General features: G+C 37.8%; 1 protein-coding gene across 10 annotated transcripts in view; it reads left to right on the forward strand.

Moving 5' to 3' along the window:
• The window catches only part of RGS7 (regulator of G protein signaling 7), a 296147-nt gene that overhangs the window by 238100 nt on the left and 33746 nt on the right, over positions 1-24301 (forward strand). For all 10 annotated transcript variants that reach the window (XM_069800646.1, XM_069800647.1, XM_069800645.1 and 7 more), the window contains exons 10-14: positions 12828-12902; positions 13998-14096; positions 14838-14899; positions 16424-16534; positions 17021-17146. In XM_069800646.1, coding sequence (XP_069656747.1) covers positions 12828-12902; positions 13998-14096; positions 14838-14899; positions 16424-16534; positions 17021-17146 — 473 coding nt within the window. The remainder of the gene's footprint in view (positions 1-12827; positions 12903-13997; positions 14097-14837; positions 14900-16423; positions 16535-17020; positions 17147-24301) is intronic.

Genomic DNA, 24301 nt, shown 5'->3' on the forward strand with positions numbered 1-24301 from the left:
AAAGTCCATGCTATTATTTCTAAGGTATAGCCAGTACCTAACATAGGTCTGAGATTAATATTATTCACATATAGTGACGCATTTCTCTGTTTGATGGCACAGTAAACATATCTTTAAAGCCTTCCTTTTCTTTCCACCTGCCTAGAAAGTATATAATTTTCATGATTTTGAAACTTCTATCAATAACAGACTGTGGAACTGCGTGAAAATTGGTTAGGAGGATTAGGGTGTTAGTCAAAAACCAGTAACAAATCAAGCTAAATCGGGCAAGTCAGTTCCCTCCAGGCAAAGGAAATTAGGAAGCTGCTCTTGTTTGAAAAGAAATGCCATGCTCCTGATTAAAGTCCTCATAAAAGAACTCATAGCTTTCCTGAATTATTATCTCTGTTTAAAACCCATAATCTTACACTTGTTAAAAAGGGACAAACAGGTACTAAAACAGTAAATCCCCTGAAACATTCTCAAACCCGCATAAAATACAGTAAGAGCAGAGTAGCTACAGCTTGCTGTAAAATTAACTCTTTTGGGTAGCAAGCAAGGACGGCTGCTATCTTGCTGCTGCAAACAATTCACTTTTCTTCCTGAGTTACACATTAATGTAATTTAAAAGAAATGCATAACAAGGGATACTTGTTGAGATTCAGATTAATTCAGAAGATAATGGGGGAAGTACCCTTTTCTCCTGAAAGTTATCTGTATACTTCTTAACTATAATAAGTTGAAAAAAACCTTATTTTCTCCAATGCTTCTGACCTTTGTCATCAGTCAGATTATTGGTTGTATTGCAGTCATATTTAACGGGTCTGTGTGCAGTTGTTTTTAAAATGAAGATGGGAAATACTCAACAGCTTTCTAAAATGTGCTAGAAGACTACACTGGTGTGTGTCCTTCTCCAAAGTTTAAACTCTGGCTATGGTTTAGTTATACTGTGATTTAATAAAGCATGAGCATGAGTCAAGGTGTGATCCAGTTCTTCCATTCTGCCACTCGTAGCTTGGTTAAACCCGATCCACAGGACTTCTCCTCCCATTGCTACCTTGGATTGTTGCATGATGGTGATCATTTTGCTTCTCTGTGAAAAAACTGAATAGCAAATATTGATAAGGGTTAGACTCAATGATCTTAAAGGTCTTTTCAAACCTAAATGATTCTATGAAAAGCAAAACCAATATTTGTGTGATTTAATACAGTAAGACAAAGTATCCAGGGTGGGTATGACTGGTGAGGACAGCAGCAACATTAAGGGCAAGTGTGGGTTTAAGATAATTCACTGATGATGTAAAATTCAGAAATATGTATGATTTCTGGACTTGGGGGTTTCATGCCATTGTTTCCTAGTAGCAAACTAGGAAAACAGTAATCTTTATATTTTTTAAACCTTGTCACATCCAACACTGTTTGCTTCTCTCTCTGTTTAGTTGTTTTATGAGAGTCTACCTCCATTAAGCTCATTTTATCTTTATATTTTAAAATTGCATTTTCTGTGGTCTGAACATGACCCTCAGCGTCTGGGCCAGTAGGTAATATTACCCAGGGTCTAGGGTCATGCAGCAGATACTTGCAGTTATTTGTTCTGGGTCTTCTCTTCTCTTCTCTTCTCTTCTCTTCTCTTCTCTTCTCTTCTCTTCTTTTCTTTCATTGCTTTTGTTTTTAATGACTTTTCCATCCTGTCCTTCAAGATCAGCCTCAAAGACTCAGCAAAAGACTGCATTTAACTTGGCTAAGGTGGTGCAATCCTTCATTTCACACTTTGCGTGCTACAAATCCCAGACTTTTCTGGACCAGTCACTTGTTTAGCTAAAGAACAGTTCTGTCTGCTTTATCATAATATTTTCAGAAAGTTTTTAAACACCTCCAGGAAACGAATGTGAATCATGCCATCTAACTTCTCTAGTGATGTATCCACATAGAATTTTCATGTCCTCTTTTGCACCTGTTTCACCATATATCCTTACAAGAGAGTTACCTCTCCAGCAGACAGGGAATGCAGCCAAAGCAGCAATTGTCAGTCTTGGATAATTACGCTTCTGGTAATGAAACAAAGTCTTGTACAACGTTTTATTTTCAGAAAATGGTTATAATGTTTATGATCCATACTCACATCTGTTCGAGGCAGATATTTATAAACCTTACAGCTAGCCTGCTAACTAAGACCTTTACAGAAGAATTTGTATTCACATTATTTAGCATTGTTATTTAGTCTGGTACTTGAGTAAGGGTGGGACAGATGGGGAAAAAGTGCAACAAACTGAAAGTGCTCAAGTTAAAACTGAGGATTATGAAGAGGTCACTAGTTGTGAAATAGCTAACTGATGAGATGGAGGAAGGACACAGAGATGATGTTATGGTTTTTAGTAAGACCCAGTTCTGGCAGCAACTAGGAAAATAAGCTGAAGTAGTAAGGATAAGGAATTTTTTCAGTAAGTGCAATGTTTATACATTGATTTTTGTTTCTGTGGGAATTAAAGTTGCTGCTTTAATCCAAAGCATTCTGTCAAGGATCTTCTTGTAAGTCAAAAGGCAGATAATCAATTTCTAAGTGTTACCTATATTTGCCATCAACATTTTCAGGGACGTGTAGTCAGACTTTCCTGTTGTCATTTCTTTTCAAGTGAATAACCTAAATTCTTCTGTATAGAACCCGTAAAACAGCAGTTTCCTGCTTTTTGGGGTGAAAAAAATTGAGAAAGCAATAATGACTCTGAGTATTTAGCATAGGGGCAACAAACCAGACAAATTTAACAGGTTTCCTTATGCAACATTGTTGCAAATACTAGAATCTTCACATACACAAAAATCACATTAATACAGCCTTAATTAAAATTAATACTATTGAAGAACCTCTTGAATAAATACAGTGGATCTAGTTTCTGTACAATAATTTCTGGTTCTGAAAACCAGTCACTACAAACCTAAAATAGTCTATGGTAAATTAAGAGTAATTAGAAATTTGAAAATAATTGAGCATATAGATTCCATGCAGTAGTATATCCTTTAGTACAGCTTCTAGTTTAGTTTTGTATGACTTGTCTCAAAAATTAAATTTCAACATCCTTTTCATATGCATTTTGCATATTATGTGTTTCTCTGACACAAAGACCACTAAAAGAATTTTTTTTTTAAGACATTATGATAAAATCCTGTTCTCTGAAGGTGAAAGCCCAGCTTTGCACTAGATCTGTCCTTAAACAAGCAAGTATGAACATGAGAACATGACAATCCCTGTCACAGTTCAAGATGCTCTATCTCCTATGGATTAATTTTACAGTTTAATTTATTAGTACTATATTTCTTGAAAATCTCTGTATCTCTTTTTCTCCTGTTTCAAGTAGGTCCTTGGTCTCCACAGCCACTGGAATTCCTTGTGTGTCTGATACTACTCAGGGAAAAGATCTGAACTCTAGTTTGAGAAGACAAATAGATATAAATGGGAAACTGGTCCAGCATAGGTTCCTTTTTTTAGAAAGATACTGAAAATCTTTGAAATTTTAAGTGATCCTAAGTTCCACACTCAGTGAGACTTTCCATCTCATGGTTTGAAAACCATCTGAGTTTTACCATACTGCAAACATAATTAAAGCTTGATCAAACTAATTGATCATATGTCTCTCCTTTGTCTGATGGTCTTTGAACCTCATTTGTCTTGTCCAAACAAGAGAAAAAAATCTTAGTTTTACCCATTAATTGCACTCCTTGCCATGTTTTGATTAAGTCCACTGCAGAACAACAGTGGAACTACTGCTATTTTGATAGTAGTCAGTGATCTTCAAATAAATCCGTGAATAAAGCATTTATTGATTTTACTGATTGGCCCAAATGGCAAGTTTTCTGTCCTTTACATGGGGCTATCTACAGTGGGTTTAACTTATGCTTAAATACTTATGCCTTTCTCTGCAGTTTATCAAGAATTCATTATTTCTGCATCAATATATTTCTAGAGATGGCACAATCAGGTTTATTGCTCATTAATTTCTATTTAATAAATAACCCTGGAACTTTATAGTATTTATCTCTGTTCTTTAATGAGTCAAAAATGGAATTAGCTAACAAGGACATGTATTGAGCATTTAAATTCATTCTATGCTGCCTGCATAATTCTCTACTAAAACCTTCAACAGAACAGTTAATCCTAACAAAGCTTTTATTAATTCTTACGAATTAAGACAATCCCTTCCTTTGAAGGAAGCAGTTCAATAAGATTTGACACTGAACATTCTGTGGCCTGAAATACCAGTTCAATGAATTAATAAGAAAAAATGAAAAGCCGTATTTACTTAATTAAAAACCAATAGGTTGTACATAATTCTCAGCTGATATAGAGAGGTTTTAGCAGTTAAACTGTGTATGACTAACTTGTTTCCATAATACTACTTGACTGTAGATCTCTATATTCAGGGATATTTGCAGCATATTGTCAGATGTATCACAAGTTTTTAAAATAGATTCATATTAAGGAATATAACCAAATTTGAGGATATTCTATGCAAGTCCAGTTCCAAGTTGTATTCGCTTATTCCAGCATCACACTGAATCCATACATTGTATTCACCCTATATTGTGTTCCATAAAGGTAGTATTTAGTAGCATAACACATCTCATTTAAGATACATAATGAAAAGGCTGTAGGAATTGGGGAAAATATCTAATGCTTTATTAGAACAGGCAGGTTTTAATAATTTTTCCCTGAATACCTGCCAACCTTATGAGGCATCTGGGGAATGAATTCTGAAACGTGCTGCTACAGAATTTATACTTGAGAACAATCCTGGGATTTGCTTCCTAATCATTAAATATGATGTATAGGTGTTAATTGGAAGGAATAGCTGTACTTCCCAGATGAGCTAATTTCTAACAGAAGAAAGACTCCATAGGAAAAACTAGAAAAATTGTGAGCTAGTTTTAGAGAAGTTTGGGTTGGAGTTCTAGGGAGGTAAAAACTTGATAGAAGCTGTACACAAAGTCATCATCAAACTTACATGCTGCTTAGAATTTATATATAAAGTTATCATGGCCATAATGGACTGTAGTCCTAATATTTCTTTTTGTGTTTGCTTCTTATTAGAACGATAAATGCAAGTGGGACCTCTATAAAAGCACTGTAGCTTAACAGCAGGTACCAGAAGTCCAGTCATAGTGCTTGTGTGTCAGTGACACACCTGAATCAAAAAGGCATGTTTCCAAAGACATAGTTATGCTAAAAGTAGTTGTGCAGAAGCTGGGAATATGATACTATTTAAAAAAAAAAAAAAAAAGGTGTGTATGACACACTCTTGGAAATCTAACTAGAGAGAAGAAAAGTTGGTGCTGGTCCCTTCTATTACATGATAGTGTCTTGATACTTTTGTAAATCTTACAGTGCCACTGCATATACGGCAAGAAAAAAACTACCTGGTATCATCAATTTCAACTGTGGAACAAAGACCGTATTCATTATGTAGCTAGACCCTGCAGTGGGGTTTGCAATTATTGGGTTATGGTACATTTGTGATAGATGGGCATAAGTTGCAAAATTCAAAAAAGTCCATTGCTTGTATCCTGATAATTAAACTCACCATAATATTTTTTCCTCTTTCTTCAGACATCTGCTAATTTACCAGGACCTTGTGACTAGCGATGTTGTCAAGTCCCAATGCTTACACACTTGATTTCTCAGAGTTATTTTCAAAGAACTGCTGAACCGAATGGAAATTGTAATTAAGCCATAGACTTTTGGAGAGGCTAATAAAGTTCACAAGAGCATTTCAGATTAGGTACACCTAGTTGATCGTAAATGAAACCCATGATTAAGTGCTTCAGTTGTAAGTAACAATATTTTTTTCCAACGAAAAGGAAGTGGTTCCTTTAGCCCAGTCCCCGTAACCACTGGTTTGGCTTCACTGCCTTGGGTGGTGTGACAGAGGCCAGTGAGATCCCCCCTAGCAGCAGTATCAATACACATTCCTACACAGTTGCAGGTTCTGGCAACTATGGCTACTGGGTTTATTTTTTCATCGCTTAGTTGTGGTTGATTGATCTCATAGTTATAAAGTGAGCTACATTTTAAAGAGCTTTCAGGTCCTATCAGATAACCACCAGAACAGTCTTCTGAAATTTGTAAAGGGTTGGAAATGTACAGCCCTCCTTTGACTGGACCTTAAGATAACAGCTGGTTTTCCAAATCCTGTTAAAAGACCTGACCACTTGTACTCAGCACATTTGAAATGTTTCTCTGAGACTTCCTATTGCACCAGCAAAGTCATTAATAGTGCAGTGCTTCCACTGCAAAACCTTTTTATTCATTGACCCTGAAGTGTGTAAAATGAGGTAAAACCCTAAAATATCTGACTAATCTATACCTAAACCTCAACTTTTTGTTATAAGCCTTAGCGGGTTCTGCACACTCCAGTAACTTCCATCTCTGGGAAATGAAAAATTAGTGCACTGCAGGAGAATATAACCTGTGTTTTTCTTTGTGAGAGCCTCGGTTTTAGCCATTACTGACAACTTACTCAATATAGGACTTTAATGTCTCCTTTGATGCTAGACTTTGAATGAGAAAAAATAAACTTTCCCACATAACCAGAGTCAAACTGGGTATTCCTCCAGCTAATAACTCCTTCGTTTGTTTGGGTTTTTTTTCAGCTGAGTACTGCTGGAATTTTTTTCTTTGCCTCATTTCTTTTTTATAATATTTCATGCCCTTATTCTTCCCTTGATTTTTTAACTACACACAGTTCAGCTAGCTACACAAGTAAACTGGAATATAAAAACTACAAATAAAAATGAACTCAGGTATTCTGCTTATCATTCACTGTCTATTTAGTTTCCTTTCCCTACTTTATGAGTAATATGAATAGTGACTGTTGAGGGTTAGAAGACTCCTTTCCTAGAAAAGTGACAGAAATAGCAACAATGACAGAAATAGCAGAATAGATTGTTGCAGAAGGCAACACTAACATTTGACACTCAGGAAATTTCAAATTTTAAGCTTACTATATTTGTGATAGTCTCCTGTTACAAATAACGTAAAAGACGGCTTTCAATCTCTGCCTTGTCTTTGTGTATCTGACTTTATCTTTTCCAACTGGAAGCGACGATCTGTCATGTTTGTATCCATGTCCATGATTTAAATTTATAGTGTTTAAATTTTGAAAACCTGGAGATCTTGAAATTAAGTATTTTGCCATTAAACTTAACAAGTTAGCCTATGCTTGCAAAACAAATAAAAAGATCTATTTCATAGTGTGTTGACACTGAAATGCAATGAAATTGTGTAAGGGATGTGAATCAATCTGCCTAAATATTTACTGCTTTAATGCACCCTGAATTTATGGGTGTGCATATTGAAACGAGGTAATTATTTTAAATAACACCTATGCATTTTTAGCTAAAGACGCTGTGAAATTACATTTCCTTAAATCATCGCAAGGTTTGTTTCTGTGGGTTGAGTACACACCACCAGCTGCCAGAGGGCAGAGGCAGCAGTAAGGATGCAAATACCAGTGTTGTCTTTCCGTTCTGCTTTTGTGGGGAGGGGAAGGCAGAGTGATGAATTTCACAGTGCTGTGAATACTTCATTGGAATGTTCTGTAAGGTGGATTTATTTGAATTTCAATCCCTGCAGTTTGTGAAGATCATAGGCTATACCACAGAAATGTAGGCTGAGAGGGACCTCTGGAGGTCCCCTGGTCCAACCTCCTGCTCAAAGCAGTGCTAACTTCTAAGTTGAATAAGTTGCCCAGGCCCTTGGTTAAACGAGCTTTGAAAATCACCAAAGATGGAGATTGCACAGCCTCTCTTAAGCAACTTATTCCCTTTTCTTATGAAGAAAATTTCTTTAGAGCTAGCTGGAATTTTCTTTACTGCAATTTCTGACTACTGCCTCCTGTCCTTTCACGGTACACCTCTGGAGCAGGTCTAGCTCCGCAAGCCCTCTTTAGGCAGCAGAGGACAACAGTTGGCTCTCCCCTTTTGCAAGAAGAAAAAAGTCTGTTCCTTCACTGGACTTTTCCATTTTGAATATACTTCTAGTGTTGTTTGTGGGGCCCGAAGCTAGTCTTGGTATTCCAGGTGTATCCTCACGATGCCGAGTAGAAAGAAATAATCACTTCCTTTGCCTGTCTGGCTGTGCTATTGCTAATGCAGCTGGGTATGTGGTTTGTCTGCATTGCTGCAAGGATATACTGCTGACTCATGTTCAGCTTCTCCCTCAGATCATTTTCTACAGAGCAGTGATACAGACAGACAGTTGCCAGCCTATTGAAATGCATGAGCTTATCCCCTCCCACATAAATGGGTGTATTTGTCTCAGATGATACAAGAAAACTTCTGGTTAGTCTGGCTTAAGTAGATTCACAGTTAAATTACCATATTCTTTAAAAAGAAAAAACCATCAAAACTTAAACTGATGTCATTATAAACATTAATTTACTGTCTGTTGAGAATTTCACACTTAAGAGAAGTACAAGTACATCATAGCAAACAGATTTTTACACAAAAAGGTGTTGACAGTAATTGATTTTGGCTATGTGGCCAGGCAATAAAAAGGGCCCTTGGAGTGTGCAACTTTGTACAGCGAACAGACTATAAATATTAGGTATTCTACACTATTTGGATGGAAATGTACCATGGCTAAAGGATCCCATTTGATGTAAACAACAAATTCTTCCAAAGAGTTGCTACAGGTGTCAGAAAATTAATTCACTGTTAGCACTATTACAAGGGCTTAATTAATTAACTCACTGTTGCCACAGTTTTCAGGGAAAGATTATGAATATCGAGTGGATTTTTTTTAACTAAACATACTCTCAGGTGGCTGTCGTTTTCAAATGTTGGCGGTAGCCAGATCCAAGCATGTAAATTCTTGGATCTGGAGTTCTTGGACCTCCTCTCCTTGCAGAGGCAGCTTCCTCCTTCCACTGTGTTTCTTGGCAGAATCCTATTATGCAGCCTCCTAGACAGCATCAATAGAAAGTTGTGCTGCTTGGAATTCATACTAATGTGATTATCCAATAAGTGAAGCAGAGATTTAAAAATCTTCTATATGTGGTTTTTATATATTATTTATCTGCATCCATTTAGCTCAGCAGTGAATTTATCAAGACTGGACTGACATGTCCTTCGCTGTAAATTAGTACAATGGCATTTGTACTTTGAGATAAGGACATGCTAACAAATTGATGAAAAGAAACTAAGATTCCTTTGAATACATAACAGTTTTTCAGCCAGCTATTTAAAAACAGATGAGGGCCAAATTCTACCCTGGTTATGATCTTGCTGTATGACAATTTCAACAAGGTCACGAGACTTTTCTCGGGGTTGGGGGGGGAACTGTTTTCATACAGAATATTAGTCCTAAAAGAAATAAGCATTCTATTTACACATATAGAAGAAGTTTCAAGTCTTCCAGGAAATCTGTTTGAAAACTATTTACAGTATTAGTATGCAAATTATATACTACACACTAAATGGGAATCTTGCAGCAGAGCACTCTGACAGGCATCTCACTATTTGAACTATGGTAGTCCAGTTAAAGAAGCAACACAAAAAGAAAACACAGCTGGATGTAATTGTATCCAAACAGATAGTTATTATGTTAATGGGGGCATATGAATAAAATGAAATGTTGTCCAGCAAAGGTTTTCCCACAAAGACTCTGTGTTATTTCAGCAAGATGTTCAAATAAGGCAAGCTTTTGTGTTTGTTTTAATTGAAAAGATGTGTGATATTTAATCCTAAAAATTGACAGATTGAGTGGGGTGGCACCAGAGAAACAATAAATCCCATCTCATATCAAGTATCATTTTAATAAATACTCTTCAGCTGAGAAGAAAACATGAATTTTGACCCTGATTACATTAGGTACTTTCAGTGATATAATTTAAATCAAATTATGAGAGCAGCATTGTATAGCAGTAGTGATATCTGCCTTAAACTCTTGTTGTTACCCCAGGCTGTCAGGGTAGCGATACACCCTTTTGCTGCCTTCCCTTTTGCACTGAAGCTTCCTGACGCTTCCCTGCCTGTACCTTCCCGCTGCTTCCCCTCCGTCCCACCCTCGTCCCGTTTCTGCCCCCGCAGCCTCCCGTGAGTGCCCCTGCTCAAGTATGCCGCGGCAGCTTTACTTCAGCGTCAGAGGTTGGAAACAGCCAGCTGCCAGTAAGAATCCACTAGATGCTGCAGAAGGGCAGTACTGGCCTGGGTCTCTTTCCAACCAGCAAAAAGCTTCGCCCCTGTTTCATTCCTAAAAACCGCCCACAATTTCTTGTTGTGTCCCTCGCATCAATCTGCGCGGCTCTGGCACGTAAGTTACCTGGGCAAGGTGCTTGATCTGTTCGTACCAATTTACTGCCGGTGGACTTGAGATCTTAGAAAATAAGAGGCTTCGGATGAGGTTTATGCCCTCCTTTTTTCTTCTGTGTCCCCCCCTCCATTTTTAGGACATGCTTTTAACAAACCATAACTCAAAACTAAACAAATAACAGTTTGTCCCTTATGTAAGTGTGCCTGCTATTCAAATGGTTGCATTCAAGGGCTGTAGATATTGTTAAAAGCCCATGTCTTCTTCACTGCCAGCTGCTGCCATAATCCTAAAGCAGATACATTGTTTTCTTTTTAACTTTATAGCTCAGTATACTGCCCTGTGAAATTGCTTTCTGCCTTTAAATTGACCAACATGCAGAATTTTGTATTTTTCAACCTGTCGTCGTCTTTGCAAATCACAAGTTATTCTGAGTTAAGAAACCTACCATTTTTGTTCACAGGCACAAAGTGTACCTTCCCAAATCTAGCTCAATACGTATGTCAGATGCAGTCTTGAGAATATTATCTAAGTGCCTATTTTTATTCTTAGTGATGAGGAACCGTTTATACTGCAAATGTAATATGATCATACACACATTAATTTATTACTTTAAAATAAAAACTTCTTTATTAATTTAAAAATCATGCCGGATAAAAAAATCAGTCTGATATTTAAAATATTTTCCATAAGCAAGGTACCATTGGCCTATTTGATGAAATGTATTTGTTTCTTGGCTCTGCCTATATAAGAAATGTTTAAAATTTTTGTCTGTGAATGTTTACAGTCACATCAAGCATTTTACATTATGATAAGAAGACAAAGCTTATATTATCAGTGTGATACTAAGCCCAGCTTGTCTGTCTGGCAAGTAAATTCTGCATCTAGCTACTCCCATTAAAAAAAAAAACAACCTACTTTAACCAAATATCTGCTCCCACTAGAGAGCAGATTTTGCACTTCCCGCTCTCGGTGGCAAATGTGAGTCAATCAGTAGGTAAAACCCACCTCAGAGCATAACACTTATTATTAGTTGTTTCCAGCAATGGGTAAAGAACAGATTTCTGCACAGAGTTCATACTTAGAGGCAAGTGTCAAAGGAAGGTGAATTAGGAGAAACTAGAGGACACGTGTCCTTCTGCATGCTACAGAGTTGTGAGAATGAGTTTTTGAAGGCCAAATCAGATGTGTTGAGAGTCATTCTGTTTAGGCTGCCAGTCCTCTGGTTACGCTGCTGATGCCTGGTTTTGTCTTTGGGGTTTTTTAAATTTTATTTTCTCAAAAACCAAATCCCATTTTGGAAATTTTTTTTCATCTTTTTGAAAAAAAGATCATCTTTAAAAAAGATGACGCAAATCCAGATGCTCCTGAGGGGAGCTTGGGGTTCACAGCTGAGGTGGGTATTGTGCAATTCTACTTATTTTGTCTCATTAGGTCAACCATGCTTCTTAGAGCTAGAATGCACATTGTATGGCTTCCTTGGCAAAACCAAAGCAGAAATATATGATTTGTTCCTGTTATTTTGAGAATTTGTTTTATTTCAAATACACGATGTCATGAGCTCTAAGCTTGTGGTCTTCAGTGTCTGACTCCAAAATTCCCAAGTACTGCCAATAGCAATTTAATTTGACTTAGTACCTGTCTGTGCTGCAAGTGTGTCTTATAATATGAATTTGGATATTTTCTGCTCCTCTGTACATTGCTTTCAGTACTTTCAGCATAAAGATAACGAGTAAAACTTGTCCTAAAAACCATCATAGGGTCCAGCAAACAAGGCTGAACAGCAAAAGATTCTCTCTTACAATAAGCCAGACAAAATGGTAATTGAGATGCTTCTTTAGACTATATGTTGTCCTGGTTTCAGCTGGGATAGAGTTAACTGTCTTCCTAGTAGCTGGTACAGTGCTGTGTTTTGAGTTCAGTATGAGAAGAATGTTGATAACACTGATGTTTTCAGCTGTTGCTCAGTAGTGTTTAGACTATAGTCAAGGATTTTTCAGCTTCTCATGCCCAGCCAGGGCACCTGACCCAAACTGGCCAACAGTGTATTCCATACCATGGGACGTCCCATCTAGTTTAGGAACTGGGAAGGGGGGTAGTGGGGAATCGCCGCTCGGGGACTGGCTGGGTGTCGGTCGGCGGGTGGTGAGCAATTGCCCTGCGCATCATTTGTACATTTCAATCCTTTTATTACTACTGTTGTCATTTTATTAGTGTTATCATTATCATTATTAGTTTCTTCTTTTCTGTTCTATTAAACCGTTCTTATCTCAACCCAGGAGTTTTACTTCTTTTCCTGATTTTCTCCCCCATCCCACTGGATGGGGGGGAGTGAGTGAGCGGCTGCGTGGTGCTTGGTTGCTGGCTGGGGTTAAACCACGACAATGTTATTTAGATTTTAGGGACTATTGCATAAGGACATCAAGTTATTATATGCCTCTGGTTATTTATTTTCTTAGCCTTACAAACTGAAGAGGAGTATCTCAATGAAAATAGTATGGAGTTCCTTTGCAGTTTTTATCTTTGTGCTTTCCTTTCTTTTTAATAGCCTGGATGCGTAAACACTACTGAAGTGGATATAAAAAAATCTTCAAGAATGAGAAATCCACATAAAACAAGAAAGGTAAGGACTGTTATTATATCAAAAGCAGGAGGTGGAGGTAATTTATGGCATGAAGTTCCATAGTTTCTTAAAACAATTTTGTCATACAGCTGCAAAGAACAAATACATGAATCTTTGTTATTATTTCATAAGCTCTTAAATGAATTAGTATTGACAAATTTGCTAATACTAAGTAAATGTTATCACATAAGAAAGGCTTTGGAGAAATACACAGAGAATGCAAAAATAAAATTCATTTTTGTTTGTGTTATTCATGTTGTTTAGTAGATTGAATAAAGAATGTTAAAATGTTTCTGTCAGTAATCAAGGAGAAAATAAATTAAAAATGCAGTGCAAACTATAACAATAGTTCTTCTTGTGCTGGTCTTAATGAAAAGGGTGTCTCTAGTTTACAATTATGCCCTAAATGGATGACCAGAAATTGTGGAGGAAATCAGCTTCATCTAAATTAGGATCCAGACATGAACAGTGTAAGTTCTCTCGGGATGTATAGACAGATTGCAACAACACTTTCTTTCAAATCCTGTTGTCATAATAATATAGATTGACTCCAACTTTAAAGTACTTCCTTTGAGGTATATTTTCATGTCAACCTGTGGAAAAATATGTTTCAAAAAGGAAAGTGGATTTAGAGGAATTTTAGCTTAGTTTATTTATGGTAGTGAAAGGTCCAGATTAGCGTAATTTACCAAGCAGTAACTCTAAATTTGGATGTCATCCGAATAATTGACTGCGATACTCTGCCTTTCAGGATACTGTTTCTTCTTTTCTTACTGGTCATCTCCACCTACTGTAAGAGCTGCCTTTCAGTGTCACCCCCCTTGTTTACTATGCTGTTAATATAGAGATATAATAAAAGTAGATCATGTGTTCCATGGCATTATAAAATTGTGGGAGTTTGGGAGTCTTTATTTTACACCATGGTACAGAAGCACAATCTTATCTGAGTGCATGGCTTATTTGCAGTTTCTTTAGGAAAAGATGATCTTGGCTAACTTCTTGAGCACACTGTACTTAAACGTCACAGTTACTATGAGTACGTGTAGAAAGCATTGTCTGAAAGCAACTATTGTTGTTCCATATGTTTTTGTGTAGTCTGTCTATGGCTTACAAAACGACATTCGAAGTCACAGCCCTACCCACACACCAGTACCAGAGACTAAGCCACCCACAGAAGATGAACTACACCAAGAGGTTTGAAAAATAACTACAAACCTGTACTTTTAAATGAACTTTTTAGGAAAGTAGGTATTAAACCAAAAATTATCATAACTGGGAAGTTGTTCATAACCGATCTAGCAAACGTTTAGTAAACCTTTTTCTTGTTTCAGGATATATGGATTTAGGTATGTAACTTCTATTAAAGCTAATGAGACAGAACCTCACATTTTTTTGTATCTTGCATTAAACAGTTAAAGACAGTTAGCAGCAGGCCACTTAGTGGGTTCTTTGTATTGCTAAGCCCACTAGCCCCTTTAGCAGTAGGCAGCTTGTTCTTCTTTTCAACACTGATTCAAAGTTTGGGGGTATACTTACCTGCCCCTGTATGCACGTATGGGTTCACACATTTATCTACTGTTTGTTAATTCTTCATTAATCTTTCCTGAGATGTTAGAATTGAGAGAAGGTAAATGTCTGAAGAATTAGTAGTTCTCTTCAAAAATCTAAAAAAAGGCTAATTGGATTTCTGTTGATGAACCTTTAGGGAAAATGTTATATTGAGTCCTTTTTCTGTCTCTGTATGATCTTTTATCTTTGATGGAAAATTCCATTTATTTTAGAACTACACTGGTGAAATGTTGTTTTAACTCAGATATATTTCTCTTCTGTGCCCTAGGATAAATTAAGGTTAAATTACAGCCCTAATCAAAAAGTTATGGAAATAGAGTCAAGCAATGAACTACTCATAAAACTCTCTGCCTTGCTTTCTTGCAGATTAAGCACTGGCAAATGCAATTAGACAGACATAGATTAAAAATGTCAAAAGTTGCAGAGAGGTAAGTATATTGTCACATCTTCTGGTTTTTCAATTAGACTGATAACTGTTGGGAAAATGTCAGTATGAAATAGCTTCAAAGAAAGAGATACAAGGGAGCTCAGGTGTCATAGAAATAACTGAAGAGAGTTTACTTTAAGTGGGAGGTATGAAGGTCTTTTATTGATAAAAGATAGCCCAGATATTCCATGATACATTTCTGATAAACCCAAGAGTCACTGAAAGCACCTCTGACTAAGTGATCACAAGTTTCACCATGCATTGGCAGGGAGGCTAAATGGAAATAGGTCTGGGGTTACTGTTTCGATATTTCAAAAAGGCAATCATTGATAAAGCAAGGGAACTGATCAGCAGAGCTGGGTGAGGAGCTCGTGCTTGAACAAAGTGAGTCTGAGCTTGCTTCAGGTCAGAGGATGTAACACTAGTAGGAATCTTTCTCCAAATAAGACCAAACTTTGTCAGGAGGGCACTCGAAAGCAAACAAAACAAAAAGCCCCTTGGAAAGACTGACTACAGCTTAGGCAGAGAAGAGGTAGAGAAAAGGAATGCTCTATCTTACACATCAAATACAGAGATAGTGAAAATTGCAGAAAATTGAGCTGCATAAGACTTAGTAAAGGAAATAAGGCCAAATACAAATGGTTCTTCTTCCTCTCATAGAAGTTTGTGTATGTGTGTCTGCTTAGATATGTGTAGGTATGCATACACATACAAACACACATATATATATACTTATAAAGAGAATAGGTTAAGAATTTGTGTTTGCTGAACAGTAAAAATGGAATACAGATTAAATATAAATAGGAATGAAAAGGAAGAATACTTGTCCTCACTTGTCAATAATCTTTCAATAATTATGAGGCAAAAGGAAACAGAAAGCAGGAATAAGAGCATGGGAGATGTAAATTACCCAGAATACAAGCAGCTTTTAGTTTGTTCAACTGAGTCAGACCAATTCATGAATATCGAAGAATTTGGAAAAAAAATTGGAGGGTTTTGGAAAGCAATAAACTTGGGAGTAGTGCCATTTGATTAGGAAATAATAAAAATATTAACTGTATTTAAAAGAGGAATAAAGGAGTCATAGCAGCTGCAGGGCCAATAAATATGACCTGAATATCATGCAGTGTTATAGAACAGATTTTAAAGGAACTGATAATTAAAACCGTGGGGGTATAAAACATGTTCCTTTATGAACGCAAATGTGCATGGAAGAAATTGCTTGATTTAATTTATTAGTGCCTAAAGGAGCACTAAAAGGAGCTATGTGGAAGTATTAGGGAAGTTTGTAGTTTATTTTGTTTCAGCTCTTGATAAGACTTGAGCCACCCCTCCTTCTTCAGGGGTCCACTTTGAAAAGGCTTGAGCAAAGATATTTTTGCCTTAGCTTTGTAGCTGACTTCTGAGTGTGTACACACCTGGTTACCATGGTTCAGTTGATGCAAGGTGACTTGTTAACTGGGGTAACCTGGCCAGGTTTCCTTACCTCCTGACATGACAATGTTTGATGCTTTTGTTTTCCTAGTCTATTAGCTTATACAGAGCAGTATTTGGAATATGATCCCTTTCTTGTGCCCCCTGATCCCTCAAACCCTTGGATATCAGATGACACCACTTTCTGGGAACTGGAGGCAAGGTATATAATTTTGTTTCTTCTTTTGGGGTAAGGGGGTATAACAGTTTTTTCTTGAAATGTGAAGATCTCAGACAGAGGTATTGCAGGAAGATACTGAGGCAGAAGGACAATGCAGCATCCTTTTGGTCTTTCCAGCTTTACTGTTTCGTAAAATGGGAAAAGCTGTGGATCAATAAATCTGTGTAAAAAGTTACAGTAACCAGTTTCCAGGGTTCCAGCGTGGGGAAAAAAGACACCTTTTAAAATCTGATAACATTTCCTAGTTGGAAGTCCTTATTCTTCTGTGTAAATGCATGTGTATTACCTCCATCCTGTGTAACTACTTAAGAGCCTGGTTGCTCATCTCTGAACATTGCACAGTTATGAGCAATCTGGAAGGTGAGAAATCCGCAGTTGAACTTTAGGATTTAGTCTAAATTATGAACACAGAGTATTAGAATACTGAAGTATTGCTGATTGTGGGTTCTGTTGTTTTTTCTTCTGTAGCAAAGAGCCAGGACAGCAGAGGGTGAAACGATGGGGGTTTGGCATGGATGAAGCTCTGAAAGACCCTGTGGGAAGAGAGCAGTTTCTCAAATTCCTGGAGTCAGAATTCAGTTCAGAAAATTTAAGGTAAGTGAGAGGGACTTTATTTTTTAATAGCTTGTAAGATACATTGGGGGTTTTTTTTGTCTGATACCTCTTTTTCCATTTTTTGATCCCTTCAGAAATTTTCCTGTCTTATATTTCAGAATCCATTCGTGCAGATTTCTCCCTGCTCCCATATTCAGGCTGAGGGAAAGATTGATACAGTAAGCAGAGACTCACATGAAGCATATTTTCCCATTCATGTCCAACTTTTGGCCAAACTACCCACGTAAGAGCTTTCCTCTCAGCTCATTTTATTAAAACGTTTAAAACACTGACCCATTCAAAGCCTATTCAGTATCTTTTATGAAGTCCAATATTATGAGAACAGTAAAGTAAAATTCACAGACTTTCACTGTTGGTCAGGTTTCTGGGAATCATTGATCTTTTGAAAATCTCCACCAAGATTCTAGTACTCGTGGACCTGACACAACAGAAGTACTGTGACAACTAACTCTCAGATTCCTCACTAATTGCAAAATGGAAAGGTGCTGCTAGTGTATGAATCTTAAATAAATCTTTTTTAAAAGTATATACACAGAATTACTTTTAAGTGAGGGAAAACAGTTATTTGATTTTAAAAAATGATAGTCCATCCATTGGGTAATAGCACGTTTTGTTGTCCCTGTTCTGAGGAAGTCATGTTTCAGTAAGAATTATTTCAGAGAGATTAATAACAGCCTTTCTATAGTTAAGTCAAACTGTACATAGTACAAAAGCACATACAACATATTTTTCTCTTTATGCCACCTTCTTCTCAGATGTCATCTATATCACTTCTCATTCACCAATACATAAGGGGTATAAAATCCTATTTGTACACATTCTAGAACTCAGAAAAATCCTAAACTACTTTTTTTCTATGCCAGTTCTCATTCGGAAGTGGAGCAGCATAGCCTTTCATACTAGAGTTACATTTATGTAGCCTCTTACAAGAGGCATTTAGCTTTTCGTGGTGTTGATTGATAAATACTGAATAATTGCATAGACCTCCTTGTTGTTAATTTAAGTTTGTCAGCAGAGGAACTGGAGATGGACTTCTCTAAGTTGCTGACCATGTTCATATTCAAACATTGAATTTTGCATTGCAAATGTATATTAGATACTCTAGACCTTACGATATTTTCCAACTGATTTGTTTGCTGTTACCCAGATGGAAATATGGCCTGACCTGTATGTGTATGTTGATAACTTCATTAGTGACAGATACAGATTTATTTTTTAATTAAAAAATCCATGTAGTAAAATGAAATTTTTAAAATCAGAATAATACCAAGGAAAGGAAAGGTAATTATTTTATTGAAAGAGCATCCTGGTAATTCCTTATGCAGAGCAGCTGTTCAAACATGAACCTATCCAGCCCAGTGTGTGCTGCAATTTCTATGCTTTTCTATGATTAATTTGTCTCTCTGCCAACTAGACTGTTACCTGCATAATCCCTAGCTCTTTCTTCTAATCCTATTTACAACACTAACCACAGGCAAACTGCAAGTGACTGATCCAGAAAAATTCCCTAGAGAAATTTGTTCAGAGCTGATTCCTTGACATGCCACCTACTCTTCTGTGTCTCTCTCCAGATTCTTATATTGGCATTATAAAATATAATAACTGAGCAATGGTGAATATGAGCTTAAAGGCTGTCCCTGGGAAGGATCAGGCAGGGGATCAAACTTGCACTGAAAAGGTGTTTTCTGTGATGATTAACTGAAGGAAAACTGTCTCACAAGCTCAGAATTAGGTTTATGAATTCTGAAACTGTAGGGAAATCAACCCACCATTAGGCTTACACAGTAAAGTCAGGTTAGAAAGCATGAATTTGTAAAGCTCGTTGTGTATGGGAGTCAAAATGTTACAGATGTCAGTAACAGAAATGAAAAGCTTGATGGTTTCAAGCTTTACTGCTGAATAAACCTTAAATTTAAAAGATCACCAATTTCTTTGCTCACCCGTTAACCCTACTGTGGCAATTTGGTTTTTGGGGGTCGTTTTTTTCCAGATTTGACAGCCACCTTGAGAAAAAGATATATTTCCCTCCACGTCTTCCCACTGCAACAAAGTGAACTCAAGTCAGTAGCTGGCTCTTGTCCTTTTACAGATCTAATCATGATAAAATGTACAGCAAGCACCATCAAACTCCCAGTGGGATAGACAGCTGGGACCCTGCATTCAAGCTACCAAGCACTGTACACAGGGTGCAGCACGGGACTGCAGACACTACAGAGAGATTCAGTATTAATTGATTAGAAGTCTTATACCTCGCTTTGGTGAAAGAAATACAAAAAATGTGAAATGATATCTCTACCAGATACACAGTTTCTGTTCAAGTGTGATTATCTTATGTAGCTAAAAGTCCCAGGGTTACTGTTTCATTAACTTGGACTGAGAGTGTCTAAACTGGCTGAGAATCTCCTTAGTGGATATAGATCCTGCCTTATGAAACAGAACAGGGATGAAGAAACTTGAGCCATGAGTTAAAACTAAGAACTGTGCAATGATTAGGAAAGCAACCAGGTTTCACCTTCCTACTCTGTATCTCTGTGCTTTTTTTCTTTGCCTGTAAATGGAGATTAATAGTATTTCACTCTCTAAAGGGGTGTTGTAAAGCATAGCAAAGGAATAAAACTGTCTAAGCAGTTCTGTCAGTGCAGTAGCTTCATTACAGTGTGATTGCAGTTTGCTAACACCCAGATTGGATTCTGTATTCACCTCATGCATGCTATGACTTGTAATTTCTTGTTACCGCATGGATTTTTTGGAGGGATCACTTTGCATGCTGCTCACTACACAGAACGAATAGCTAAAGTAACATATGATTTGGATAATAGATTGATAAAGTTCCCATGGCCTATTACAAAAATGGTGACCATTGTTTAAAATTCACAAGACTTAAGTTTGAGCGTGATCCAGTACTACTGAGCTTGCTCACAAGGCTGTCAGAGCACTGAAAAAGGACTTTTCAAAGAGAGTGAGATAGTGAAATGAATCTTACTGCAATGTGGCACCTGATTTCTTTCATCCCTGTAGAAAATCCTCATTCCTCTCCATATCCTTTGTCTGCAGTGCTGCAGAATTCTTTAGAAAGTTAATATCCATGTGCTGATTGTACATTTGCTCCCAAGTGGTTGTTTTGTAGGAACTGCAGCCTGTAAAGATCTAAATAGTTTCAGGCCTGCCAACCTGAAAGGCTGTCCAAGTCATTATGCAGTATTGCAGTAGGTGTGATCTCCAAGGCAGTGCTAAGACTGCAAAAGCCTCCTAAGTTAATGCACAGAGAGTGGTGACAGGACATCTGCTGTGATGCACAGAAGGAAAAGCCACTGGACCCCTTGCCCATTCCTTTGATCCGCATTATTCCCCTGTAGGGAAAAGGGGCTTTGAGTTCTGGCTGTCCAGAAAAAAAAGAGAGGGACTGAGGAGTTAGCTAGATTTAGATGTTTTCTCTCAATAAGTTTTCTCTGACCATCCCCCTGCAAGCTGAGATTTTGCGAGGTGTTTATTTTGGACTCATCCATTTAAGTTGTTGTAGAAATGTTCTGTACTGGAGATAGAGGCTTCAATTATATCCTGTAGAAAAAATAAATAAAACCCCACATAAGCACTACTAAAAATTTGCAGTGCTGCGTACAAACTGTTTCAGTCATAATGCTTAATTTTATGTTTAACTTACTTCAGTGGTTCTGGTTATTCTTTTAATAACTCCATAGCAGTGCTTTTACTAGAGTAGAGGGAGAATGGTGCAAGAGGTTAAGTTTTCTTTTTAATCCAGCCTGTTTCACTTTCACTTTTTTGGTCTTTATTGCAATCACCACTCTTGATGATCTTAAATGCAAGACATTTCTGTTTTCACTGATGGTGGAGGAGAGAGTTCTGGAAGTTACAAAGTATGAAGTTTGATTAACTGTCCTTGATGTCTGTCCTACAAGTCTGAACAGAAGTGCTGGTAATGACACTTTCCCACACAGTATGGGAACTGGTAATGTTTATCCTTCACACTCTTGATTATGAGACCCTGTTTGGGGTGCTAATAACTAGACCAAAATTTAATCCTCCAGGTTGAAATTGCCCATGCTTTATTTCTCATTCAGACTCAAGCTTAAACTCCAAGTCCCAGCAATGTTGCTATTTCTGCAGATTAGATGAGAACCACCTAGTTGCAAGATTTAATGGTTTTCTCCGTCATGTTCTTGAAGACCTTCAACACTACTATGTCTTGAAGCTTGAAGTTGTACTTGGCAAGAAGGTGGAGTCTAGGTATCAGAGAGTAGTCTTTCCTGCCCCTAGAAAAAAGTTAGCTGATTTTCTCCACGGAGTTTGTTAAGGTTTTTTTTGCTTTGCTGAAAATGCTGAAAGGTCTGTCCCCTGACCTGTTGTGTCACATACACTGGGTGCGAAGCCCACGTAATTCCCACTTCACTGTCTCCGCACTCTGCCTAAACCTCACACGTTTTGTGGAGAATCACTGCAGCCTTTCTCTCACTCTGTGTTCCTATGTCCGAAATTCAACTGATTAGCTTGATCTGGGATCTGCTGATGGCTGCCTCTGACATTTAGGTCAGTTAATGGGACAGAAGCTGTGTTGCAGCTGTGCTATTTATCTGGCAAGGCCACCCTCACTTTGAAAGTAATCCAGCTGAAGGACATAATCCCCAGATGTCTTGCAACATGTGTCTTACCATGTCATGTGGCTGGATGTACAACTGTCATATGCTTCACACTCTCACGCAGCTATATGTCTGGCGTATGACCCAGCTGGGACAGAAGACAGCAGTGAGGTTTATACCCAGCTACTCAGGTCTCTGTTCAAACGGTACTGAGCATCTTGCAGAGACGGTCTCCATGGCAAAAACAAACCTCCACCAACAGGAGATACAGGGTTCCATGCAAGGGCAGAGAGACTGAACTCTAGTTTCTTCCACAGAGTAGCACTAAATCGGTGTATATCATTGTCCAGAAAATGCAGTTGCGTTCCCCCTCTCCCCTCTCCTGCCCTTGCACGTATTTACTGTTGCACACTGCGTGCTTTTTGCTGCAGGAGTCTTCCCTCGCTCGGGTCACAGCTCGTGAGGCAGACAGCTGTGAAAGGGGACAGGGAGCTCTTCTGATTTGAGGTCCTGCGCTGAGGTCTTGCAGACTCCATTTCAACTTCTTCTGTGCTATTGGTTGCTGTGAGATATTCAGAAAAGTTATTTTTTAAAATGCAAGAGGTGGCAGCCTTATTTTTGGCATTTCCCAACTTTGCATATTTGACTTCAACTCTCTGTAGGAGGAGGGCAGGCATTTTTTCTTGAAAGATCAGTAAGTAGATTAAAATGTTCAAATGTGTGTTGGCTGTGAAGTAAGCACCCTAGACATAACACACCGCAGAGATCAGCATTTTCTTCCCACTTTTACTGAGGTTTCTATATTTAGAGCCTCACATTTTCAATAGGGTTTTGAATGCTAATGTTAGAAGGGTAAAATAAAATTAATCTATCAAAAAGCTGGTGTTCAGCCTGTAAGGATGTGTCTGTACAACCTGCCTATTCTTTGCTGGGAGCTGAATGTTTCCTCAAAGAAGTTAAATTTATCTCTCATCTATTTGCCCTTAATTGAGTATAACCTACTATATGGAAACAGTTCACTTGCAAAAGAAAATAGCATCCTAAGGCGTGTTTGTGGTGACTTCCAAAAGTATTGGCAGTGATATAATGGAACAAACAAGAATGTGACAGCTTTGAGCTAGATCCTCAGGATGTCTGCAGGGTGATAGAAAATGTGTGTTTACAAAGAACATCCTTCCCTTTCATTTTTCTATTCCTTACCTGACTTCGATACACATGAGTAATCAGTCAGTCCCAGAAGATGCATTTGAAGGGGCTAGCACTGCAGGATATACACTTTTAAATGCAAATATCAAAAGCAGCTTAAGGAAACCAAAGTAGGTTGCCCAAATTTGACAGAGTGAACCGAATTAGAGTTTGTGAGCTGTGCAGTTTTTAAACTTGAGTTATGAGGCCTCTATTCTTACTGCATTGCCATCAGATTCTCAGGATATGTCCTCAGGCGCTGTGCAGATCTATGTTCAATTCACACTGCAGTTCATAGAGATAAGTGATGCTACCCAGAATTTTTGAAACTGATATTCTTCTGTTGGCACAGATTCCCTTTGTGACCTTGGAGAAACCACTGTACATTATTACATTATTAATATATTTGCAAAACTGGGACAATATTACTTCTCTGTCTCTTGGAGAATCTTAAGGAATCAATAGACAGAAAGATTATGCTTAGATACTATGGAAATTGAAGGGTGTAGAAATACTAAAATAGTCATCTCAGTAGAGTGAAGCTGACCATAATGGCTTGTGAGCAATGAGCTTGGGCTCCTTCCATCTGTGCTGCAAAGGAGTTTCAAAGCAGGACTATGAAGGACTAATTGCTTCCTGGAAGGTAAATAATCTCAAGTGAAGAATGTCTTATAGGAGGAATACTGTAAGGTTTTCTATGCTATGCTTTACTACCCTCTCTTAAGAGTTGTTGCAATGACTATATTGGAATTTGGATTGAGGGTGGTATTGTTTTGCTTTCTTGGAGGATCTGAGTACAGTTCCACTGTTGGTCTCCCCTAGCCCATCCCTGTTTAACTAAGCTAAGAGAGCTCAGTTTGATCTCACAGTGTAAGCAGGGTGGAAGTGCATTTTAAAGGTGCACCCAAATTATTTGTCAGCCTTGTAAAATCCAACTTATTTCACAGTTAACTCACTTCAAGGTTCAGTTTATCTATTTCCTGGGATCAGCTGTGTCAAAACAATAATGAAATGTTGTGATAGTATATATTGCATATTTAACCAAGTCAAGCTGTAGCTGAGCTCTTGGGGGGGAGGTGGGGGGAGAACTAAGTGGTCTGCCCCGTGTCTAAGCATGGGATCCTAGTTGAATTTAGAATTATTCTGTGCAGTGAGAGAGTCTAAACACCCACAGAAGAAATAACAATAAAGCAACCATAATAGCAAATGAAAAGTGAATATCAAAGCTTATAGCTAGCTAGCTGTGATCACAAAGTGCTCAAGACCTTTTTAGTGATCCTGCTCCAGGCAGAGTGAGAAGGATACAATGAACTGGCATGCACTGCATGTGGCTGCCCGATACTGGTTTGCTCAG

This window comes from Haliaeetus albicilla, chromosome 13 (assembly GCF_947461875.1).
Source record: "Haliaeetus albicilla chromosome 13, bHalAlb1.1, whole genome shotgun sequence".
NCBI classification, from domain to species: Eukaryota; Metazoa; Chordata; class Aves; order Accipitriformes; family Accipitridae; genus Haliaeetus; species Haliaeetus albicilla.